At 50.7% G+C, this 26,061-nt stretch overlaps 1 protein-coding gene across 2 annotated transcripts in view; it reads right to left on the bottom strand.

Moving 5' to 3' along the window:
• The window catches only part of THOC2 (THO complex subunit 2), a 1,495,542-nt gene that overhangs the window by 1,296,916 nt on the left and 172,565 nt on the right, over positions 1-26,061 (bottom strand). For both annotated transcript variants that reach the window (XM_078688746.1, XM_078688744.1), the window contains exon 9: positions 19,704-19,796. In XM_078688746.1, the coding sequence (XP_078544872.1) occupies positions 19,704-19,796 (93 nt within the window). The remainder of the gene's footprint in view (positions 1-19,703; positions 19,797-26,061) is intronic.

Raw genomic sequence — 26,061 nt, forward strand, 5'->3', positions numbered from 1 at the left:
AGTAGTTGTCGTCGTGGAGCGTCGTGAAGGGGTCACTAGCCAAACGGGCAAGCGACCTGGACAACGCGGTTGGCAGCAAAGAGCAGAAGGGCCCCACGCAGATCTCGTGGATGCAGGGAGGCTGAACTTCGGTGCTGGAGCTGCTCAGGGTCGGGGCTTCTCTTACCCCAAAGCAATCAGTCGAGGGTCACTCGGTGGTCGTGCTGGACAAGCGTCGTGCAGTTCTGAAGATGGCCGGTCCCTCGAGGTCTCGTCGCACCCACGGATCACAGCTGGGCTGATGATGTAGGTTGAGGTCAGAGGTGCCAGGGAAGCCGGTTCTCGTCGTGCTGGAGCAGTCTTGATCCGAAGGAGAGACTGGCAACAAACCCCGATGCTTGGTTGGTGCCTGCTGCAGCAGGGTGACTACTCCTTAGTCACAAGGGAGATTCTTGGGAAGAAGTCTTGAGTTCCTTTCGTGGAAAGTAGTTTCAGGATTCAAAGATGATCTGATTTGGAAGGGGGCCAGTTCCTACCTTTATCCTGCAAAAAGGGGCTGGCACGCGACTAAGTCCTGCCCTATGGGTGGGACTAGGAGGGGGGTGGTTACACCCCTCTCCTTTGGCGGGCTTTCCCCAGGCCAGGGGCTGGAGTGCCCCTGGAACTGGTTTCAGCCGGCCTATGCACAGTGAGCACCGGGGTGCCACTTGCAGTCCCCTTCCTCTAAAGCCCTGCCTACCTAGGATACACAAAATCCTGTCTGGGACGGTGCTGGCACCGCCCCTGGCAGGAAACCCTTTGTCCTTGCCTCCTGGGCTGGGAGGACTCCCAGCAGCAGGAGGGTAGACTTGAGTCTCGGTGGCAGCATCCATTTTGTGGAGCTAAGGCTCTGTCTAACTTTAACCGGGGTTACAGGTTACATACATGTCGTGTCCCTCTAGAAGGGTGGAATGCTAACCCCGTCGCCAGAATTGGCGAGGGGTTAGTATTCCAATTCGTATGACACCTTACTCGACATGTTTTGATAAAGCGATACCAGAGTTGGCACATAACCGCGAGGATTATAATGCACTTAAGAGTATATGGTATGCGATATCATGGAAACGGCTAAGGGATGGATCCCGAAAGCCGCAGACAGGCTCAGCTCATGCCAGAGCACTATCTCACACGATTCCAAGCACTCTGCCTTCAGGATTGTCAAGGCCTGCCATAGGAGTGACTGATAGGAGATCTGTGTGCCCATTTAGGTTTAGATATAGGAATACTATATCTAAAGCAAAGGGTGATTACACCACTTTGCCCCAGCTGTCGTGCAGCCAGTTGTGTCAGATTTGGATGGCCAGCCAGGGGTGGCATAATACATGCTGTAGGCCCTGGGTACACCTATGCCCTGGGTACCTAAGGTACACTGTACAGGGACTGATAAGGTGACTCAGTATCCAATTAGATATGTACCGAAAGTACATGGAATCCATTTTACAGAGAGAGCAGTAGGCCTGGGGTCCTGAATAGCAGGGCCCCAGGTCAACTAAGTCAGAAAACCAGCAAAACACCAGTGCAAAAAGTTGGGGGCAACCATAGTCGGGGATCTACCTTCCTACACCCGACACCGTCGCAAACTCCTCTAGTGTCCTCCAGATGCATGTCAGGTCGCTCGTGGCATCCCTGACATAAATCAGGAGGTCATCTGCGTATAGAGATACGCAGTGCCACGTGTGTGCCAGGGGGATACCCCAGGCTTCACCCTCTCGTCTTAGGCGTATCGCCAAGGGTTCGACCGCCAGGGCAAACAAGAGGGGTGACAACGGGCACCCTTGTCTAGTCCCTCTGTCTACGGTGAATTCCGAGGAAATATAGGTGCCGATCCGGACCCTGGATTTGAGTTGTGTGTACAGGAGCTTGGTGTAAGCGATGAGGCGGGGACCAAAGTTGTTCTTGGCGATGACTTCGAACAAATATGACCATAGGAGAGTGTCAAATGCCTTTTCGAGGTCTAGTATGAGGCAAGCTGCATTCGGGAATTGGGCTCGAGTAATGTCTTGGACATGGAAGAGCCTACGTAGATTTTGGGATGTGTTGCGGTTTGGCACAAATCCGTTTTGGTCGGGATGGACCAACTGGGGCACGACCTGGGCATACCTCGTCGCTAACAGTTTACCTAGGATTTTACAGTCTGAGTTAAGTATTGTGATCGGCCTGTAGGATGAGGGGAGCTGGGGGTCCCTGTGTGGTTTTAGGAACGATACTATTAGTGATTCTCTGAGGGAGTGTGGGAGGACTCCCGCCCTGAGTGCGTCTTCGAACATAGTCGTCAGACGTGGGGCGAGGTAAGTTAAGAAGGTCTGGTAATACTCAAGGGGGAAGCCGTCCATGCCTGGGGCCTTGTTTCTGGCAAGCATCCATATCGCTGCCTTGATCTCGGCCTGTGTTACTTTCCTGTCTAGGTCCTTCCGGAGCGCCGGCGAGACTTGGGGGAGAGGCAACGGGATTAGGAAGTTGGACGCCGCGAGGGTGTCGCCTTGGCCGGGGGTCTGGTATATGTGCGAGTAATATGTGTAAAAAACCTGCATGATCGCTATCTGGGATGTTTGGAGGCGGCCGGCTTGGTCTGTGATTTCCGTGATAGGTTTCAAGTCGGGATCCTGTCGAGCTATCCAAGCTAAGAGTGTGCCCCCTCTGTTGCCCTCCCGGTGCACCCTGCTGGCGTATTTTCTGAAGTTGTATTTACGCAGGTCCCGCAGTGTCTCAGCATATTTTGTCTTAGCTTCTGCTATTTGCAGCTGGGTCACCTCGTTGCGGTCATCCGCACGTAGTATGGTTGCCAGCTTCTGTTCTGTATTGTGTAATGCGCGTTCTAGCACCTGTCGTACCCCTAGTACTTGTTGGATGCAATGTCCCCTCGCTACCACTTTGTGTGCATCCCACTCCACGAGACTAGAGGACGCCGAGCCCGCATTGAGTCTGAAGTGTTCCTGCAGGTGTTCCCCGTGTTCATGCGTGAATGCCTGGTCTGTGAGGCACTCAGGAGGGAGTTTCCATGTAGGTACTGGGGGGTGGGGCGGTTTCCATTGGAGGGTCAGGGCGTGGGCGTCATGATCCGATAACACTCTGCCTAAGTAGTCTGTGTGTCTAGTTTTGGCGTGTATATCAGGTGAGCAGAGGAATCGGTCAAGTCTCACGCGAAGGTCGTGTGCAATGGAGTGAAATGAGTATAGTTTCGTCGTGGGGTTCAATGCTCTCCACGTGTCCGTCAGTGCCCAGTGTTGAATCCACGCATTGAAGAGTTCCGTCTGTCTGTATATCGGTGATCGTGGTGGTGGGGGACGGGACCGGTCGAGGGTCGTGTCTAGGACACAGTTATAATCCCCTCCTAGGAGCCATGGGGTGTTGATGTAATGTGCCAGCGTGTGCGTGAGGCGGGACCAAAAGGCGTTCTGCTCTATATGGGGGGCATAGATGCTACCTATCAGGATAGATTGCCCATCCAGTTGTCCTTCCAGTAATACATATCGCCCCTCCTTATCTACCGTCCTGGATTGTTCATGGAAGGGGACTCCCGGTCTGATCCAGATTAATGTGCCTCTGGCAAATGCAGAGTACCCCGTGGCACAGATCACACCCCTCCACTTCCTCTGCAACTTGCCGACTTCCGCTGTCGTCAGGTGAGTCTCTTGTAAGGGTGCTATATATGCCTGTTGTCTCTTTAGATAGGCATAGACTGCATACCGTTTGCTTGCCGTGTGCAACCCCCTGACGTTTAGTGTGATAAAGGTAAAATCTGTGTTAGGGGGTTTTGTCATGTGAGTGCGTCCGTCGTATTGGTCGGCGCCCCCTCCAACCCTCGGCTGCATCCAGAGTCACTCTCGCTCGTATCACCTCCCTCCATACTTGATTCCACTGCGACTAATTCACCATCTCCCGTGTAGGTATCAGGGTTAAAAGGGAAGGGGCTTAACATGTTAACAACATATGGGAAACAGTCCCAACTGAAGGGGCCCATTGCAAGGCACGATGAGCCCAAACTGTGCATCTCGTACTGTCTCTAGTTCGTTCGGTGTGAGGGGGTGGTAAGGCGGCGGAACCCCGATCTCGGGTCAAGGCCACCCGCCGTATTGTGTCTCTGTGTGTATGTATGCCACCATCCATACCTTAGGTTTGTCTTCTCGGCGTCCGCCGTCGGTTGGATGCTTCGTCATCGCGGTCTTACCGCTTGGCGTGTCAGGTGTCATCAGATGAGGGTATCCGCCGTCTGTGGGGTCACCAGTGGCGGGGAGGCGGAGCCATCTCTGGAGGTGCGGACGTCACTCTGACCTTCATCTTCGGATGTAAAGATGTGGGGGCCTCGATCCATCTCCTGCTCGGCGTCTAGTTGCCCGACCTCTGCCGCTGCTTGTATGGCCTTCCGTCGGTCTGCTATGATTTGTTCCAAGTCCGGGACGCGTTTGACGCTGGGCGACGGTGGTCGGTTCATCTGTGTGAGAGTGACCTTTTTGGCGCGGAGTCGCCGCCGTCTGCTGGACGCTGAGCTTGACGGCGTGTCCTCGCGGTCTGATCGAGGCTGACTACGGTGATCCAACCAGTGTCTCGCCTCCACGGGGTCCGTGAAGTAGTGTGTGGTATCTTCATAAATGATCTTGAGGCAGGCCGGAAACAGGAGGGCACATGGTATCTTAAGTTGGCGCAGGGCTTGCTTCACTGTCCGGAATGTGGCGCGTTGGCGCTGTACTGCTTGAGAATAGTCCGGGAACACCATCACATTTTTGTCTTCCACTCTGAGGACTTTCGCTTGCCTGGCCGCTCGTAGGATCGTGTCCCTGTCCTGATAATGCAGAAGTTTCAGAAGAAATGGTCTGGGTGGGAGGCCAGCTCGAGGTCGTCCAGTTGGGACCCTGTGTGCCCTTTCTACGGAGAAGAACGGTGTCAGGTCTTGGGCCCGGGTGAACGTTTTTATCCAAGTCTCGATGTATCGAATAGGGTCTTCTTTCTCCACACCTTCCGGCAGGTTGATCAGACGTATGTTGCTCCGACGGGAGCGTCCCTCTAAATCGTCCGCCTTGTGTTCCAGGAAGTTGACCTTCTCCTGCAGGTCCTTGATGGCTTTTTGGTTGAGCTGGACCTGAGGTTTTAGTTCATGGAGCGTGTGGCTCTCCTGCTTCACCTTATCTGCCAGCTTTCTATGGTCGTCGCGTAATAGGGTGATGTCCGAGGCCAGTTCCCCGAATTTGGTTTCCATGGAGACTCTTGAGTGCTCGATGGCCGCCAGGACTTTGTCCAGCTTCGTGGACATGTCCGATTCCTGTATAGGGCCTCCGGTTTTTGATCCACGTGAGGGGCCCGGGGAGGGTGATCTTCTCTGTGCCGGTGCCGGTGTCACGGTCACTGCTCGCTGTGTTCGGCCCATGGGTGGTGTGGGTGACCTATCGGTCCGAAGTGATTTAAACCCCTGTTTGTGGTGGCGCCGAACAGATCGGGCTTCTGAGGTCCCCTCCGTCTATTGTGGCTTTTCCAGGTGAGTCCCCTATCTCCTGGCCGGGGGGGCTTGTGGTTTGCTCTCGATATGTGAGGCGGGAGGATCCCCGTGTGGCCGCACCCCGCTCTGCCCGATCCACTGTCGTGTCACCTGGGTGGTCTGGGCACTCCCTCACTGCCGCCCGCCACTCCCGGTTCCTCTGCTAAGTACAGGCACTGCTGGGCGGTGCTCTCCAGGGGGTCTTGGGTCAGGGGGCTCGAGCTGGAAATCAAAGCTCACCTCGGGGACTCATGTGGTGTTGCTCCCTGACACCCTCTGTCGCGTGGTGCCTATGGAGTTGACTCTTGGGCGCCAGTCTCCCCGCTAATCACTGTAGTCGTTCTGCACTTTTCCCTCTCGGGCTCACTTTGACGGCGCCATCTTGGATTGGGAGAGTCCCAGGGTCATCTGCGGGCGGCGTCTCCGGTTTCCAGTGTGGAACGGCTGGGTCCTCACCGGTCTCCGCGGTCTCCTGTTGCGATGGGTCCCCAGGGGCTGCCTCCGTCCAAGCCTCCCGCGGCGGCGAGGTCCCGCTCCGTCTTCAGTCCGCCAGGTCCTCTCGGCCCGGACGGGTATCGCGGCTCTTCTCCCGACGCCGACGCGTCCAACGTGTGACAGCTCTCTCCGGGTGCGGTAGATGGCCGGCGAAGTGTGTGGTGCGTTCCGGGTCCCGGTAATGAAAGGGGCCGCGCCGGACACCCGGGACCTTCCCCGTCAATGCCTGGGCGCCGCCATTTTGGGGAAGGTTCGGACGAGGACGTCCGGGGCCAATGCGGGCATTCCTCGGACCCACCGTCCCTCTACGAGGCTCCCCAGGCGGTGTCTGTAGTTTCCTACAGCATCTGGTAGTGGCACAGGTATGTGGTGGCCGCGGTCATCATCGGCGTGGCGAGTGGCTGACCGGAGCTCTAGGGGAGTCCGTCCGCCATCTTGGCCAGCTTAGCCACGCCCCCGTGGCCCTGACGTTGTTGGGACGTTTGCCCTCTTTCTGGCTGTTGCAGCAATAATGGAATCCGCCATGACGGATCCCTGGATGTAGGGAGGATCCTGAGAGGAGTGTTTGTATTTTTTCTCCGTCCTAGGAGTGACAGACCAGCAGGTCGCTGGGTCCTTGAACGCCTCCCTCCCTTGGTCCATGACACTCGGAAGCATGGGGAGGAACTGACTCTTTGTTTGAGTAGGGAGCAGGGTCTCTTAAAGGAAACATCCCTTTGGTTTTTCCTCCTCCAGTTTGACTCCATAGGCCGCTGCCGCGTTCTTGATGACCATGTTAAAGGCCCCAATGTAATTTGGTGGCGAAGGCCTCGAAGGATAAGTCTCCACCGGCTCTTCCGGGTTTTCTGAGTCTAGGTCCTGCCAATCCAGGTCCTGTGTCATCAAAGATGCCGAGCCGAAAGTCGTTCACTGGTCATCGTCGCCTTCTTCCTCATAGTATAGGCACTCTTCCTCTAGGTGTTCCTGGGGCTCGGGAGTCTTCGGCTGCCGATTGGCATCAAACTCCTCTTCCTCTTCTATTTCGACGATAGTCATCGGGGGTTTCAACGGAATCGTGAACCTTTCCATTTTTACATCGAACTCTCTTCCTTTGCAGGATGTTCTCCATTTCGGCCTCGAGCCTACTCTTTTTCCTCTCTATCTCGGCGGCATGCTCGGCGTCTAGCGTTTCGGCCGATCTCTTCGACTTAGTTGTCGACGTTGAAGCGACCTTAGGGTCCTTCTCCTTTGAAGTCGAGCGGTCCTTTTCGGGGACGTGCTTCGACGACCTTGGCTTTTCGCCGGCCTTCGCCGCTTGGGAGTCCTTTTCCAAGGATCCGCTGGGCTGTTTGTCCTTGGATGAAGCTGCGGCCGTCGAGGTTTTCGGCGTCAGTGCTCCCTTCGAGGAATTAGACTGTTTTTCGAGAGTCCTGATCGGGCTTTCAAGAGTCTGTCGGGGGTTTAGGGGTCGACGTCCCTCCTACCTCTTTAGATGCCTTCTTATCGGTCTCTACGACCGTGTAGTCATCTGGTCCCTCGGCGATGTTGTCCTCTTCGTCGCTGGAGAGGCCCAGGTCCACAAGCTACGGAGGTTGGCATTTGCCTTGCATGGTGTAGTTGGCTCTCCTCTGTCTCTCTCTAACCCGGAGTGTCTTCGGGGTGAAGGCGGAGCAGGCGTTGCAATCCTTGCTCTCGTGGTCGACCGGTAAGCAGAGGTTGCAGACCGGGTGTGAGAAGTTGGCCTGATGTGCAGTGCTCACTATTCTAGTGATCACTATATATCAGTCCAAACAACCCTTATTGATGATTGGTTGTAAGTCAACCTTATAGACCAGCTATCCTAGTAGCATGGATACGAGCAGTCTAAGGCTAAGACTCTAGAGGGCGTGTTAAGCCAGCTGTTTTACCATCACATTACCCCTTGAACACCCAGTGAAAGGACACCACACAAGTGTTATGAAAATAAACAGTGTATTTATTAGAATCACAACAACCCTGTACTCTTTATGAGGGCAGGGTGCTAAGCACACAACAAAACTCTTACGAAAATACTTACGTTAGCACGGTATACACAAATGCCCGAGGGGCACGAAAAACCATATACTTTAAAAGTGGAATGCGAAATTACTAGCAGGTAAGTACAGTACTAATAGGCTTTGGAATCGCTAGGACTTGACTATGGAATCGTTAGATTACTTCTAGGAGACCTAGGGGACTCGGGTGCAGAGTGTGCACTCTCACGAGGGATGCGGGACAAAGTCTATGGAAGCTAGTAACGCTAAAGTTAGTGTTCACGGGCGAACCCGACCTGGTAGGGAGAAAACGACAGTGGATCCTGACCCTTGGATAGTGAGGCTATGCTGGGGCACCGAAATGCCGAAGTTACCTAGCCCAGCGGCTGCAGCTGCATAGGTCTCAAAAGACGTTGGGAATCCTCGTTGCCGGACCAGGAGCCTGGAAGAAAAGATGCTGGCAGGCGACCAGTGAAGATAGTTCGAAGTGATCCAAGCCTGGATCTGGAAGATGGATGACACCTGAAAGCAGAGGGGACCAAGTTCGTGACTACTAGCCAGTAGTCAGTGGGCACCAGGAGGGCACCGGATGGTAGTCATCTCGACTAGGTGAGTGGGCGACGCTGGCTCTGCAGATCTCACGGACCAGGAGGCGTTGTCGGCGACCAGGATGGAGAGGCGAGCTGTCCCACGATGGATGAAGCTGTCGGTGTCGAAGAACCCAGGATTGGGCAACAAAGCCTTGGCTAATTCAAGCCTACGCGGTGGACTCAAAATGGCGTCTTGAGTGGACCAGGAGGGTCCGGGGTGCTCCTCTTCTGGAAGGGAGCAAGGGCCAGTCTGGAGCAACCAGACCAGCAGCAGTGATGTCGTCGGGCGTCGTTCAGAAGGCCACAAGCCAGCGGGCTAGTAGCCAAACAACGCGGTGAGCAGCAAAAAGCAGAAGGGCCCCACGCCGATCGTGGAGATGCTGGGGGGCTGCTCTTCGGTGCTGGAACTGCTCAGGGTCGGGGCTTCTCGGACCCCAAAGCACTCACCAGGAAATTACTCGGCGGGCTTGCTGTGCAGAAGTCGTGCAGTCTTGGCAATAGTCGGTCCCCTGAGGTCTCGTCGCACTCACGGTTCTCAGCTTGGCTGTAGAGGTGAGTAGAGGTCGGAGGTGCCAGGGAAGCCGGGTCTTGTCGAGCTGGGCAGTCGGATTCCGGAGGAAGGACTTACAGCAGACCGCAGTGTTCTTGCGATGGTGCCTGCGGATGCAGGGTGACTACTCCTTAGCCACAAGGGAGAATCTTGAAGAAGGAAATCTTGAAGTCCTTTCGTAGAAAGTCGTGTCTTGATTCCAAAGATGATCTAATTTGGAAGGGGGCCTGCTCCTACCTTTATCTGGGAAAAGGGGGCTGGCACGCGACTAAGTCCTGCCCTATGGGTGGGACCAGGAGGGGGGTGGTTACACCCACTTCCTTGGCGGGCTTTTCCCCAGCTCAGGGTCTGGAGTGTCCCTGGAACTGGTTCAAGCCGGCCTATGCATAGTGAGCACCGGGGTGCCACTTGCAGTCACCTTCCTCTGAAGCCCTGCCTACCTAGGATACACAAAATCCTGTCTGGGACGGTGCTGGCACCGCCCCTGGCAGGAAACCCTTTGTCCTTATCTCCTGCTCTGGGAGGACTCCCAGCAGCAGGAGGGCAGACTTGTGTCTCGGTGGCAGCATCCATTTTGTGGAGCTGAGGCTCTGTTTGACTTTAACCGGGGTTAGGGGTTACATACATGTCGTGTCCCTCTAGAAGGGTGGAATGCTAACCCCGTCGCCAGAATTGGTGAGGGGTTAGTATTCCAATTCGTATGACACCTTACTCGACATGTTTTGATAAAGCGATACCAGAGTTGGCATATAACCGAGAGGATTATAATGCACTTAAGAGTATATGGTATGCGATATCATGGAAACGGCTAAGGGATGGATCCCGAAAGCCGCAGACAGGCTCAGCTCATGCCAGAGCACCATCTCACACGATTCCAAGCACTCTGCCTTCAGGATTGTTAAGGCCTGCCATAGGAGTGACTGATAGGAGATCTGTGTGTCCATTTTAGGGTTAGATATAGGTATACTATATCTAAAGCAAAGGGTGAGTACACCACCTTGCCCCAGCTGTCGTGCAGCCAGTTGTGTCAGTTTAGTTAGTCAGTCCAGGGGTGGCACAATACATGCTTCAGCCCCTGGGAGACTTCTGGGTGCACCTCAGCCCTGGGTACAGGGACTTGGAGAGGGCCCAGTGCCAATTCAGTACCTGAGTACAATTTGGATAGAGAGAACAGCTAGGCTGTGGGTCTCATTAGCAGGCCCACAGCCAGGGAAAGTCGTAAACCAGTGCAGCAAAAAGCAAAAATCTGGGTGATCATAGGATTGCAGACCCTACTCTCCTACACCGGGTGCTGGTCCTTCTGCGCGTATTTGTGGTGGCAGTTACGGCAGAATTTAAAGGGTGTTTTGTCCATTCCTGTGCTCAGGGGGCCCCCTGTGTACGCATTCTCCGTTGAACGTCGAAGATCTCGAAGTTCTCCTCCTTCATAGTCGTCCCGGCTTGGTGATCTGGTTTCTCAGTATCTTCTCCAAAATTTCCTGTGAAAATTTCGCCTTTTTCTTCTTCTTTCCTCCAAAAACTCCAGACCCAACGGCAGAAAAAAGAATCTGAAGATGGCGCCCAAATGTGGGAGCTTCCGCAAGAAGCGTGCCAACGTCACAGGAAGTACACCAAAAGGTTGGACGTCAACGCCCACCTGGGCTACGGAAAAAAAAAAAAAGAAAGAAAAGACTACGATTCTGGACCCAACCACTAGACCGCGGAATAATGCACAGCATAGTGAATCCAGAAAGAGTCACGCTGCAAAAATACACCACTGGCAATGAAACACAAATACTGCTTATGCACTGAAAAACCAATTATTTGAACTCTCAAGAACAGTCTTCAGAGGCCTCTGGTTAGTAGTAGCTTGAGAGAGTTAGATATTACTTGTTATGGTGGAGGGAATGCTGTGGCATCTGCGTACTAAGATTGTGCCAAGGCCTAAAAGCTGTGTTGCAATAAAGGTCTCTTGGGCAGCCACAGTGTTACATGCAGGTTCTGTGTTAGGATTGGTTTCTGATCCGTGTCTCAAGGAGTGAAGCATTAACAACTACAAGAACAAAAAAATCTCATGATAATGCTTTTGGCTCTAATAAGATTAAGGTACTATGCTATTAGTATTTTGAATTGTTGTGTTAAGGCACCAGTAATTAGAATAAAGCTTGTGTGTAGGGAACTGTGCCTTTTTGAAATGCACCCCCCCACACTTTTTGCCTGGTATGTGATAACATTTTTGATTGAAGTGCACCTGCTAATCATGTCCCTAGTGCCAGTGCTCTTTCCATAAAACAAGGTAACTGTTCAATTGTTTCCAAATTGGCAAGTCATTAGCACCTCTGTAGGTGCCTATTAAATATTACCCCTGATGCCCAGGACACGGCTACTAAATAGGGCCACCAAGGGCAGCAGCATGTATTGTGCCATACTAAGGAACCCATCACCAAAGTTATGCAGAATGGTCAGCAGAAAGGTTAACAAGATGTTGAGGTTGGTGCCTGCAGGTTGCAGGGAAATGGCTCTTCCACTTCAAGGGAGCTGCTGACGGCTTAGCTAAGTACTGAAGGCCCTCCGGGGCTTTTGGAGTATGCACAGCTGCAGGGCAAGTTGGGTTGTCGCGATTGTACGGACAGTAGCAGGCAGGGTTTGGCACCAAAGTTCACCAGTAGTGTGCAGTTCTCACTTTTTAGGTCTCACCTAGGCAGTAAATGCGCTGTCTCTTCGAGACATGCTGTTCCTTGGATATGGGCTTTAAGCACCGCCCATCGTTTCAATTGGCTCCTCTTACTATCATTTGTGAATCCCAGGCTTTTGATTAGTCAATAGGCTTAGTAGTCACTTATTTTGGACTTGTGTATCCTCCCATGAGGACTGCCCCTGTTACATGTGCTGTTACTATTACTGTTATTTATGGTGTTGTGTTTTACTCATTTGTGCTCTCTGCCTATCAAACTCAGCATTTTATAAAACTGAACTTAATTTTGTTGAATACATAAACACATCTTATATGCTAACAAGAACATTATGATCTAATTCTCTTGTCCATGTTTTAAGCGCTCCAGAAGGGGTGGGGTGGGTTGAGTGCCTTCAAGTTTTAGAAGTTCAGCCCTGGAATAGCCTTCCTCTGAAGCCCTGCAGCCCCTACAATTTTCACCAATTGAAGCACCCTTAAGATCTAGCTTTTTTATTAGCTGGCCTCATTGTCCTGGGGTTCTCTAGCTTAGTTCCTACATTTTAAACTTAAATAAATCAGTGCATGAGGCATACTAGGCAAAAACTTGATGTAGAATCCAAGAGTACCCCAAGGATAGCACAGCAGCATAATCTTGCAGCTGTGACTAAGGTCATGGTCAGCAGAGCTGGAAAAATAGTGTGCAGACTCACAGGACATCTGCAATAACGTCAGATTGAAAGCCTCACTGACACAATCTAGGTCTGCAAATGGCCCTTCATGGATTCTCACATAACTGTTAGGCCCAACATCTCAAGTCAAAAAATCGGGTTGAATAGATCCTTGGCATTGGGAAGTATTAGAACTGGTAGGGCAACTTCAGCCAAATAGACAAAGGAAAAAATCCCCAAAGGCACCTCTGAATGCTCGGAAACCCTGCTGTCTTAAGACTGTCATAATTTGAACACCAGAAATAATTTGACCAGAGATAATTTGAGGTTGATCAAGACAAGCGTGGGAAATGTTTATATTTATTCTACTGTTAAAAACCATCATTGCGAGCTAGGACAGCGTTGGGATATCTTTCAATGACAGAACTCTGCATGGTAAAATGAATATGCTACTTACCAGTATGCATCTGTTCTTGGCATGTAGGGCTGCTAACATTCATATCTTTTGCATTAGATCGCCGCCTAGTGTTGGGTCCGGATGATCGCACATTGTTGTCCTGGAAGAGTCTTCGAAGTATCCTGAGATAGGTGGCTCCTCCCCTGGACTACAGTGCGCATGGGCATCGGCTCCATCCCCAGATTGTTTTTAGCCATTGTGGCAGAGATGGAGTGTAAAGTGTAAAGGATGTCCATGCTAATGATTGAATACAAGAGTATGTCTGCAGCTGCGACCGGCACCGGGGAGGAGGGTGGGCGATATGAATGTTAGCAGCCCTACATGCCAAGAACAGATGCATACTGGTAAGTAGCATATTCAGTTCGAGGCATGTGGGCTGCTAAATTCATATCTTTTGCATAGAATAAATAGCAGTCCCTCCATTAGCGGCGGTTGCCTGTGCCAGCTGCAGAAACCTGAAAAAGTGTTTTGAGAACAGCCTGTCCTACAGCTGCCTGCTGCTTGGAATGTACGTCAACACAGTAGTGTTTTGTAAAGGTATGTGGTGTAACCCACGTGGCTGCTCTGCAAATGTCTTCTAAGGGAATGTTCCCCAGGAAAGCCATAGATGCCCCCAATTTGCGCGTGGAGTGTGCTCTTGGGGGTATTGTCAAGGTACGTTTTGCCTTTTGATAACATATTTGGATGCACTTAACAATCCACCTGGCTATTCCTGCTTTGGAAATAGGGTTGCCCTTGTGCTGTGGCGAGAAGGCAACAAAAAGCTGTTTTGCTTTCCTAAAGTGTTGTGTCCTGTCAATGTAGTACATCAACGCTCTTCTGACATCCAAAGTATGAAGCATTCTTTCCGCCACCGTTTGTGGGTTTTGGAAGAATGCCGGCAAGTCAATAGTTTGGTTGAGATGAAACTGTGACACCACCTTGGGAAGGAATTTGGGGTTAGTACGTAGTACTACCCTATTTGGATGAATCTGAATGAATGGCTCTTGGATTGTGAGCGCTTGCAGCTCACTAACACGCCTCAGTGATGTAATAGCAATTAGGAAAGCTACTTTCCACGTTAGGAACTGCAGTTCACACGAGTGTAGTGGCTCAAAAGGTGGTCCCATTAGTCTGGTGAGGACCACATTGAGGTTCCACACCGGAGCTGGCGGTGTTCTTGGGGGAATGACTCGTTTTAGGCCTTCAAGAAAAGCTTTAATGGCAGGCACTCTGAAGACAGAGAGATGCTGCCTATTCTGAAGATAAGCTGCTATGGCGGATAGATGTATCCGAATGGAAGTGTACGCCAGGTTGCACTTGTAAAGATGTAACAGATAGCAAATGATGTTAGGGATAGATGCATCTAGCGGGTTGATGTTATTGGCTGTACAGTAAATGACGAAACGCTTCCATTTTGCAGCATAGCATGCCCTGGTAGTTGGCTTTCTTGCCTCCTTGATGATGTCCATGCATTCTGGAGGTAGGTGAAGGTAGCCAAACTCTAGGACTTCAGGAGCCAGATCGCCAGGTTGAGCTGTTGCGGATCTGGATGCTGAATGTCTCCATGGTTCTGCGTCAAAAGCCTGGGCGTGAGGCGCAGCCTTTGATGCGGTACCACCGAGAGTTCGAGGAACGTGGTGTACCATGCTTGGCGCGCCCATGTTGGAGCAACTAGGATGAGAGTCATCGAGTGCTGCCTCAGCTTCCTTGCCACCAGCGGTATCAGAGGGGCTGGCGGAAAAGCGTACGCAAATCTGCCTGACCAGTTCATCCATATCGCATTCCCCTGCGACTGTGGGTGAGGGAACCTGGCGGCAAAGTGTTGGCATTTTGCGTTTTCGTTCGTGGCAAACAGGTCTATCTCCGGATGACCCCACTGCTGGAAGTACGGGTGGAGTACAGATGGGTGTAGTTCCCACTCGTGCATTTGATGGCTGTATCTGCTGAGCAGATCCGCCATCTGATTGTCCTTGCCCGGGAGGTGTTCTGCCATTAGGAGAATGTTCCTCTGAATGGCCCACTTCCACATGCTCTGAGCCAGATGAGACAGCTGTGGCGAGTGGGTGCCCCCCTGCTTTTGAATGTAGTACATCGCGGTCATGTTGTCCGTCCGGACTAACACCACCTTGTTGCACAGATGTACAATGAAGGACTTGAGCGCCATGAAGATTGCCATCAGTTCCAGATAATTGATGTGCATCTTCTGTTGCTGCGTCGACCATAGTCCCTGCACCGTGTAAGTGAGCAGATGAGCTCCCCATCCCTGGAGAGATGCGTCCGTTGTCAGGATAATCTGTGGCACTGGGTCTTGGAACAGTCGGCCCTTGCAAAGGTTGTGTGGAGTCCACCAATGCAGAGAGTCGTATGCCCGACTGGTAACCAACACTAGGTCTGTCAATTGTCCCTGAGCCTGTGTCCACTGATGTGCTAGGCACTCCTGGAGCGGACGCATATGTAGACGAGCGTGAGGGACTATGAAGATGCAGGAGGCCATCATGCCAATCAACTGCATGAACACTCTCGCTGGAAGCGAGTGTTGTGGTCTGAACTTTTGGATAAGCGCCTGCATGCTGTCTATCCTGACTTGGTTTGGCTGAGCCATGGCCGTCAGGGTATTGATTGTCGCACCTAGAAATTGCCGGACATGCGCCGGCTGAAGATGCGACTTTGGGTAGTTCAACGAGAAGCCCAGATCGTGAAGGAGGTGAATGGTAGTCGACATGTCCGCGGCGCACTGTTGTTCCGACTTGGCTTGAACGAGCCAGTCGTCTAGGTAGGGGTAGACATGGATGTTCTGCCTCCTGAGGTGCGCCGCTACTGTCGCCAGACACTTGGTGAACACTCTCGGGGCTGTGGTCACTCCGAAGGGTAGGACCTTGAACTGATAATGCTTGCCTTGGATAAGGAACCCGAGGTATTTTCTGTGGGACGGGTGTAGTGGAATGTGGAAATAAGCATCCTTGAGGTCTAAGGTTGCTAAGAAGTCCCCTTGGTTTAACAAGGGAAGAATTTGTTGCAATGTAAGCATATGGAAATGTTCCGAGAGTATATACAGGTTGAGGGGACGCAGGTCTAGAATGGGTCTGAGAGATCCGTCCTTCTTTGGAATAAGGAAGTACAGGGAGTACACCCCTGTGCCCTCCTCCTCCACCGGCACGAGCTCGATTGCGCCTTTTTGCAGCATCGCCACTACTTCCTGCTGCAATAAGTGCAAATGCTCTGCGGACATAGGCCGTTGCCTTGGTGGAATGTTGGGTGGAGTGGACTTTAACTCTAGACAATAACCGTACTGGACAAGTTGTAGCACCCACCTGTCTGTGGTGATGTTTCTCCAGACGGGCAGGAACTGCTGTAGTCTCCCCCCGACAGGTGTTAAATGGTCGGGGGGCAGTGACAGAGAGTCACTGTTTGTTTGGGGCAGAGGAGCGGGAGTTGTTGTTTCCTCTGCCACGTCCTCTGGTGCTGTTTCCTCGGTAACCCCCTTTGTTCTGCTTGGGGTACGAGGATTGCGCTCCACCTTTAGAGAATTGTGATTGTTGACCCATCTGTCCTCTGGTGGCTCCACGTGCACCTGAGCGACGAAAATTGTTGCCACGGAACTGTTGTGATTGTAGGGCCCCCATAGACTTAGCAGTTTCGTTGTCTTTTTTAATCTTTTCCAGGGTGGTGTCAACATCAGGACCAAACAGTCTATCAGGATTGACGGGCTGATTGAGTATGGTTGTTTGAATGTCCGGTTTAAACCCCGATATGCGGAGCCACGCCTGTCGTCTCAGCATGACGCTAGTGTTAATAGCCCTAGCTGCTGTGTCTGCTGCATCAAGTGCACACTTTATGGCTGCATTGGAGATTAGTTTGCCCTCCTCTATAAGCAGTTTGGTACCCTCTTGAAACTGCGGAGGCAGGTGTTGTAAAACTTGCTCAAGGGTGTCGTAATGCGCCCTATCATAACGTGCCAAGAGTGCCTGAGTATTTGCAATACGCCAGAAATTGGCAGCCTGCGCAGCTACCCTTTTGCCCCCTGCCTCTAGCACTTTTGACTCCTTATCCGGGGGAGGAGCTTCACCCGTTGTTTGGGAGTTGGCCCTTTTGCGGGCATTTGCGACCACAAGGGAGTCAAGCGGCAACTGTCCCCGAATGTATTCAGGGTCTGCAGGTGCTGGTCTGTACTTCTTTTCGATACGTGGATTGACCACCCTCGCCCTGGTAGGTTCTTTAAAGATGTCCGCAGCATGCTTGAGGACCCCTTTGAGCATAGGCAGTGTCTTTACTGTCCTTTCAGAGACTGAAAAAGTGTCAAATATAAAGTCTTCTTCTACTGGGTCAGCATGCATGTCCACATCATGATTAGCAGCTGCCCTTTCAATGAGTGCATGAAAACCTGCAGAATCTTCTGTTGGGGATGCACGTGCACTGAAAGGCTGTGGGTCTTGCCCCACAGTTTGGGTGCCTTGGTCACCCATGTCATCATATGAATCTTGCTGTGCATCGGGTTCATTGATGGGCAAAGTGTATTGGTCATCTTCACCATATCCCTTACCCTCAGAGTGTTCTGGGGAAGGAGTTGGGCTCCTTCTAGGAGGAGGCTGGACAGGTTCCATCAGTGTTGAAGCGTCCTGAGTAAGCCTTTTCTTCTTCAGGGGGATAACATAGGAGTCCACTGGCTGTGAAGTGATCCTCCTCTTGTAAAGGGTCAATTTGCCCGTGTCTGCGTCGATAAAACGCTCAGAATCCTCCTCTGAGTCGAGTAGTCGACCTGAAAGTGCTCCCGACGTTGAAGAATCCGACTTCTTTGGCGTCGATTTTGTTGAAAAGGCCTTCGGCGCCTCTTTTGGCGGCAGAAGGAAGAGAAGTTTACTCGCAGGCTTTGCCGGAATGTTCATCGGCTTCTGTGGCGACGGCATCGGAGCCGACGTAGCAGAGGCCTTCTCCCTGATTCTCTCTAGTGAAGAGGCGATGAGGGACGCGTCACTTACAGCGGCCTTTGGCGCCGACGAGGAGGTCTTGACCTTGCCCTCGGATCCGACGTCCTGTTGGCCCTTCTGAGTCTTGGACGATGATGCCGCAGCCGCCGACCCAGAGTCCTTGGACCGATGCATAGATGTTCCAGCTTTCGATCCGTGTGATTTCGCCGGCTCCGTCTCCACCACGCGTCCGACTAACGAAGTCCCAGTCGGAACTGGAGCCGTGTCGCTGGCTTTAGCGGGCTTTGACGGCGTCGCAGCGGTCGACCCGTGCCGAACTCCCTTTTTAGAGGAAACCTCCTCTGGCGCCGATTTCGACACTGTGGAATCGACAGATTTCTTCGACTTTTGTGGACCGGTGGCCGACGGAGTCGATGAAGCAGCGGGTTTAGGTGTTTTGGGTTGGACAGCCGCCATTTTAGGGACGCTCGAATCCATAAGTTTCGGTTTCGGGTCGGCCATTTTAGGTGTAGTCGATACCGTAGGTTTCAGTTTCGGTTTCGATACGGTGTGCGCAGCAAGTATGTCCGTGGCCGGGCCTGAAGGCGGGGCCGTGGCTTGCGGTACGGGGTCGTGGGTAAGGCCGACTGGCGATCTCGTGACCCGAGCCTGATCCTCGTAACCTTCGGGGCATAGCTCATCCCCTGAGCTATCTTCCGCGGCCCCATAAACCTCTTCGACGTCCCCTACCTCGTCGACGTATTCAAGGCCTTGACCCACGACTCCGTCGTCGTCTACCGGATCTGCCTCGACTTCCGTCTCGGGCGGGGAGATTTGAAGATGATGGCTCTGGTCCTCCTCTTCTTGGTCGCAGAAGATGTTTTCTGGATCCGGGGCCGCTTGTCTGGCCTCAAGGCGCACTGCGCCGAAGCTTGAGTGTCTTCTTTGACCTGAATCTGGCGCAGGCCATGCAGTTGTCTTCGTTATGGTCTGGTGAAAGGCATTTGTTACAGACCGGGTGCACGTCGATATGTGGGTATTTGGACCCACAGAGCGGACAGTTTTTAAACGGACTCCGCTCCATGCTGAAAAGTTGCAGTCGCGTTGCGATGAGAAGGCCTCGATGTCCGAAGAGTGAAACGACTCCGCTGATTCCGACTCAAAGAGACGGAAGAACTCGAGACCGTGCGCAAACAATACCGACGCAAGGAATATAAGGCCTTTTGGCCCGTAAAAAGCTAGTTTCTCGGTTCCGACAGAGAGACGTCGAGACCGCATCCGAACCCAATGGCGGAAAAAAACAATCTGGGGATGGAGCCGATGCCCATGCGCACTGTAGTCCAGGGGAGGAGCCACCTATCTCAGGATACTTCGAAGACTCTTCCAGGACAACAATGTGCGATCATCCGGACCCAACACTAGGCGGCGATCTAATGCAAAAGATATGAATTTAGCAGCCCACATGCCTCGAACCAAAGGATTATTTTACAACAAAACAATTAATCACTGCCCTTCAATTGCGCCATCCTTTAGGCAGTTGTTAGCAAACATTCTAACAACCATATTTTTTGAGTTGTGGGGTGCCTAAAAGGGTGAGTGGGCACACAGTAATTACAATCTCTGAAACTAAAGGGGAAAAAACCAAGGTTTAAAAAAATCCCTATTGATCACAGGAAAACAAAACTTAACATCCAACAAAAGAATGCAACCTTAACATAAATCTGGGATTAAGACCAGATTAAATTCACATAGTTTAGAAAAAAGACAATATTCAGCTTTAGGCTCACTATAACAACACTATATGCAAAGCACTGATTGAACACGCTCAGATTTCAGGGGAAAGAGATTTTATTAACACCAAATATTAAACAGCCATACAATAAGAAACTCAATTAGTAAGTATTGAGTGCAAAAAGATTACTTACATGTGTGTAAAGGTCATCTAAAGCTATAAGATTATGTTGGAGAAGTACTGCTGCAACTCTATACAATGAGGAAGGAGTCTCTCCATTAGGTTCCTAAATGAAAAACAAACGGTTTAGTAGGTAAACCGTCACTGAAGGGGAAAAATATTAGTTACTACGGAGATGCCCACACCCCAAACCGCAAATAATGAGCATTAAAGAAACACTAATCGATTACGTGAAAAATAAAATCTTCCTTCAATACCTATTTACACATAAGCTTGTGCACATGAGCATACACAAACATATTTACACATAAGCTTGTGCACATGAGCATACACAAACATAATTATAGTGGGAGAGCAATGTCGTAAGTGAAGCTCAAGTAAACTCTCTAGTATTCCAGCAAGTCGGGGAGTAGGTATGTTTAGTACCACACAACTCCAACCAAGACTTCATAGCCGTTCCCCTAAAAATACGCAAAGAAATGTCAGCCCAATGATGTAGCAATTCATCCAAGAGAACACATTTTTAGTATTTTAAGACTAAGGTGAAATACTTGACTTGAAAAACAAGATAACAGGACACCAAACAAACTTTTACTGATTAAAAGACGGGACACAAAAATGGTAAAATGAATAGTTTCTTACCTGTCAGTGTTTTGCAGCTTGAAGATTTTTCTGGGTTCACTATGCTGTGCATTATTACGCTGTCTAGTAGTTGGGTCCGGAATCGTAGTCTTTTTTTCTTTTTCTTTTTTTTTTTGTAGCCCAGGTGGGTGTCGACGTCCTACCTTTTGGTGTCCTTCCTGTGACATTGGCACGCTTCCTGCGGAAGCTCTCACATTTGGGCGGTATCTTCGGATTCTTTATTTCTTGTTTTTGTGTCATTGTTATTCATCCTTTTCCAATCATTTCAGGTTCTTCTTTTTCAAGGAACTCCAGATGTGTATCTCTTAAGAGTTTGACTGTATATTGTCTTCGTATCCCCTTTTCTCCTCCTGTCTCATCTTTCTGGCGGAGGTGGGTGGATTTGCTAGTGAATCCAGAAAGATCTTCAAGCTGCAAAACACCGATAGGTAAGAAACTATTCGTTTTGCAGCGTGAATCTTTCTGGATTTACTATGCGGTGCATAGACTTTGTAGCGGTTTGTTATGTTTGTGGCGGCTGAGTGGAAGATGAGCGTTGGTTGTTGAATATAAGTTGAAGCACTTTGTCCTACTTTTGCTTCCTTGTTCATTTGTATATCCACGCAGTAGTACTTAATGAACGTGTGCAATGAAGCCCATGTTGCCGCCAGGCATGTGTCTTGAATCGGTGTGTTATCTAGGAAGGCTACTGTTGCTCCGTTTTCCTAGTTGAGTGGGCTTGTGCCCCTCCTAGTAGTTCTTGCCCTGCCTGCTTGTGGCAGAATTGTATAGTTTGTGCGATCCATCGTGCGATGGTTCCCTTTGTTACTGGTCTTCCCATGAAACTGCTTGCGAAGGATACAAATAATAGCTTTGTTTTCCTGTGCTCTTTAGTTCTTTCAATGTAATACATTACTGCCCTTCTAGCGTCCAGTGTGTGCAGTGCCCTCTCTGTGCGTGAGCTTGGTATCTGTATTGTTTGGTTTATGTGAAACCTTGACACCACCTTTGGCATAAAGTGTGGGTCCGTTCTCATTACCACCCAGTCATTGTGTATTTGAATGTAGGGTTATTGTAGTGTTAGAGCTTGCATCTCGCTTACCCTGCGTAGCGAGGTGATTGCCATTAGAAAGGCTGTCTTCATTGTGAGGATTTGTAGTGAGGCCTTATGGATAGGTTCAAAAGGCGCCTTCATAAGCTCTGTTAGGACTAAATTAAGGTTCCATGCCGGTGGCGGTATCCTCTTTGGTGGGGCGATCCTTTTACCCCCTTCCAGGAATCGCTTTACCACTTCGGATCTAAAGAAGCTGTTTCCAGTCTCTCCTCTTGTGTAGGCTGATATCGCTGCTAGGTGTACTCTCAGTGAGGTAGAGCTTAGGTTAGCTTTTAGCAGGTGTGTTAAATATTTTAGCACGGTTGATTCCTTGGTCATTTTCTTGTGTAGCTTTTTCCTGATGCACCATTGCGTGAGTCTTTTCCATTTCGCCACATAGCACCTCCATGTGGCAGGTCTCCTCGCCTCCCGTAGCACCCGCAGTGTGCTCTCTGGGAGTTTCAGGTGTGCAAATTCTACATTTTCAGGAGCCATGCCGCTAGGCAGAGGTTCTCTGGCTGAAGTACCTCCCCGTTTTGCATTGTGAGCAAGTCTTCTTTTTGCGAACTTGTGAGGTGGTCCCTGCGCCATCTCCACTATTTGTGAGAACCAGGACTGCCTGGCCCACTGTGGTGCCACCAGAATCAGGGTCACGTTGCTGGTTCTGCATTTGCGGAGTACCCTGTGTATCAGTGGTATCGGGGGAAAAGCGTTGGCAAATGTTTTGGGCCAGCTTATCCATAGGGCATTACCCTGGGATTGTTCCCCTGGTTGCGGAGTATTGGCCTTTTGCATTGTGGTGTGTTGCAAATAGGTCTATTTCTGGTGTCCCCCATTTCATGAATAGCTTTTGCGTTTCTTGTGCATTGAGCTCCCACTCGTGGGACGCTGATGTTTGCCTTCTGAGCTTGTCTGCCTCCACGTTGTCCTTTTCTGGTAGGTGTATAGCCAGGAGGTCTATTTGTAGTGGGATGGCCCATCTCCATATCTCCTGCGCTAGGTTGGATAGTGTGACTGATTATGTTCCTCCCTGTTTGTTAATGTAGAACATTGTTGTCTTGTTGTCGGTTTGTATCAACACTCTCTGCTTTTACAGTTGTTTCTGGAAGGCTTTTAGGACAAGGAACAGAGTCTTTAGTTCTAGGTAGTTGATGTGCTTGATCGCATCTGCTGGAGTCCACAGACCCTGCGCCTTGAGCTGGTTCAAGTGTGCTCCCCATCCCCTATGGGATGCATCTGTGGTGATGGTCATTGTTGGGTTTGGTGGTGTTAAAGGCTTCCCCTTTGTAATGTTCTCCTTGTTCCACCACGCTATCTCCTCTTGTACTGCATGCGTTACAACCACCAGATCTTCCCATGGCAAATCTCAGTAGATGTTTGTGTTGTCTGTTCATGGGAATGTGTAGGTAGGCATCTTTGAGGTCTATGGTAGACATAAAATCTCCGTCCCTTATCGGAGGGATGACTTCTTGTAGGGATGTAATTTTGAATTGTTGAGTTTTTATGTACTGGTTTAGGAACTGTAGATCCAGGATGGGTCTTAATGTTTCGTCCACTTTTGGCACGAGGAAGTAGTTAGAGTACACTCCCTTGTTTCTTTCTTTGAATGGTACTGTTTCTATCGCCTCCTTGTGGAGAAGTTCTTGTGCTTCCTCTAGGAGTAGTGCTAGTTTTCTTGCGGCGTGCGCCTTTCTTTTTGGTTTCCTGTTTGGAGGCTTCTTTTCCAGTTCTATGCAATATCCGAGCTGTATGGTGTTCAGTATAAATTTGTCTGTTATTTTCTTCACTCCTGGAAGAAGTGTTTTAGTCTGCCTTCTACTGGTGTTACATGTTTATTGATCCCTGATCTTAGTTCGTGTAATGCTTTTTTGCTTATTTAGTTGTGCCCCCGCCCTTCGAGGTGTTCTGTGGGTGGGCACGTTTGGTGGAGCGGATTCACTTTGAGGTGGGTTGCTGGCCCCCTCTTCTTGTTTGTCCTCGTCCATTCGATTTCCCGCGAAAGGACTGACCCCTGGGCTGGTATTGCCAGTTTTGCTGCTGCTGGCCCTGCTGCGCTTGGTTGTTGCCCTGGTAGTTCTGCTGGAATGTCTGATGTGATGTTCCTGGCTGGTTTCCCCCCCCCTTCCGTTTGGTCTCCGTGTCCGTTTCATTTTCCTTTTTGAGTTGCGTCTGTTTCTCATCCACTGGTGCTCTGAACAGTGTTTCTCCATTGAAGGGAGTGTTCAGAATGTTGTTCTGGACTTCAAGTTTGAAACCTGAGATTCTCAGCCAAGCATGTCTTCTTTCTGTGACCACAATGATCAGGAGTCTGCTGGATGTGTCTGCCGCATTAGGGCTGATTTTAGGCATGAGTTTGCTATGTTCTTGCCTTCCTCCACCAGGTGCGATGCTCTCTGTTGGTAGTGCTCAGGGAGGTGTTTGAGTAGCTGTCCGACCTCCTCCCAATGCTGGTACGTATGCCTGTTGAGTATGGCATTAGAGTTGGCAATGCGCCAGTGGACAGCTGCATTACTCTCTATCTTCCTTCCAGTGAAGTCTAGCCTCTTACTCTCCTTGTCTGGTGGTGAGCCCGAGTTTGTGGGAACATTTGCCCTCTTTCTGGCTGTTGCTGCAATGAAGGAGTCAGCCGGTACGGATCCTTGTATGTATGGTGGATCCTTAGAGGAGTGTTTGTACTTCTTCTTTGTCCTAGGTGTGACAGACCTGCGGTTTGCAGGCTCCTTGAATGCTTCCCTTCCCTGGTCCAGGACACTTGGGAGCATGGGGAGGAATTAACTCCTAGTTTGTGTTGGAAGCAGTGTCTCCAAGAGGAAGCAGACTTTTGGTTTTTCTTCCTCCAGTTTTACCCCATATGCTGTTGCCGCGTTCCTGATGACCATATTGTAGATGCCAATGTCATCTGGCGGCGAAGGCCTCGAAGGATACATATCTAAGGCCTCATCCGGGCTATCGGCGTCGAGGTCCTGCTAATCCAGGTCGAGCACCACCAAGGATGCCGAGCCCAAGCTTGTTTGCCGGTCTTTCTCGCCTTCTCCCTCGTAATAGTATAGGCCCTCTTCCTCTTGGTGTTCTTGGGGCTCCGGAGTTTTCGGCGGCTCTTTGGCGTCAAACTCCTCTTCATCCTCTACGATGGTCGTCTGCTTCTACGGGATGGCGAACCTTTTCATTCGTTCGAACTCCCTTTTCCTTTGCAGGATGTTGTCCATCTCGGCAGCCTGTTTGGCATCGAGGGTTTCGGAAGATCTCTTCGATGTCGAAGTTGCCTTTGGGTATTTTTCCTTCGGCGCAGAGCACGCTTTTTCAGGGACGTGCTGCGACGACCTAGGCTTATCTTGGGATTTCGCCGACTGGGAGTCCTTTTCGAAGGATCCGCTGGGCTGTTTGTCCCTGGATGCAGCTGCGGCCGTCGATTGTTTCGGCACCAGTGCTCCTTTCGAGGACTTCGACTCTGTTGTTGAGAGTCTGACTCTGATTTTCGAGAGTCTGTCGGGTCGATGTCTCTATTACCCCCTTTGTTGTTTTCGCATCGGTCTCTATGACCGTGTAGTCATCTGGTTCCTCGGCGATGTTGCCCTCTTCTCCACTGGAGAGGCACAAGTGCCGGAGCGATGTAGGTTGACCTTGGCCTTGCATGTTGTAGTTTGCTCTCCTCTGCCTCTCTCTCAACCAGACCGTCTTCGGGGTAAAAACAGAGCAGGCGTTGCAATCCTTGCTTTCGTGGGCGACCGGCAGGCAGAGGTTGCATACCGGATGCTGGTCCTTCTGCACTTACTTGTGGTGGCAATTGCGGCAGAATTTGAAAGGTGTTTTGTCCATTTCTGCGCTCAGGGGGCCCACTGTGTGCGCATTCTCTGTTGGACGTCAACGTTTTCGATGATCTCCTTACTCTTCGTCGTCCCGGTTCAGTGGTCTTGCTTGGAGAAGTATTCTCCAAATCTTTTTCATGGGTTTCGTGTCTTCTTCCTCTTCTTTTCTCCAAAAACTCTGGAACCTCGCGGTGACGATCCAGACCCAACGGTGGAAAAAAGAATCTGAAGATGGCACCCAAAGGTGGGAGCTTCCGCAGGAAGCGTGCCGACGTCACAGGAAGAACACCAAAAGGTGGGACGTCGACGCTCAACTGGGCTACGAAAAAAACCCAGAAAAAAAGACTATGATTCCGGATCCAACCACTAGACCGCGGAATAATTCACAGCATAGTGAATCCAGAAAGATTCACGCTGCAAAATAGTCTTAATAGCAGGGGAAGTTTACATGCAGGACGATAATTCCAAAAGACCAAATTAACTAGTCAGATTGGGTGCCCAAACAGCAGGTGTAAACTTCTGCTCTAAAAGCAATGTACAGATAAGCTCATGGACAAAGCGAGATAGCAGACTAAACCAGTCAATGAATCAGTAGAGATGGTGTATGTATTACACACATTCCAGAATACATGGAACAAAAAAAAGACAAAAACTATATGTGCAAGTTTTCAAAAATGCTTCTTGTAGACAATACAGAGCTTACTGTGCTGGTGGAGTGGCCTGAAAAAAGGTGCTAAATCAATGTACTAATTAAAAGAGCAATGATTATGTCACCATACTGTGAGAAAGTGCCCTCTTTCTTGCATGGTATGCCCCCATTTTTTGCTGAGTTGCTGATGCTCTTTGACTGA

Source organism: Lissotriton helveticus, chromosome 4_1 (assembly GCF_964261635.1).
Source record: "Lissotriton helveticus chromosome 4_1, aLisHel1.1, whole genome shotgun sequence".
Lineage (NCBI taxonomy): Eukaryota > Metazoa > Chordata > Amphibia > Caudata > Salamandridae > Lissotriton > Lissotriton helveticus.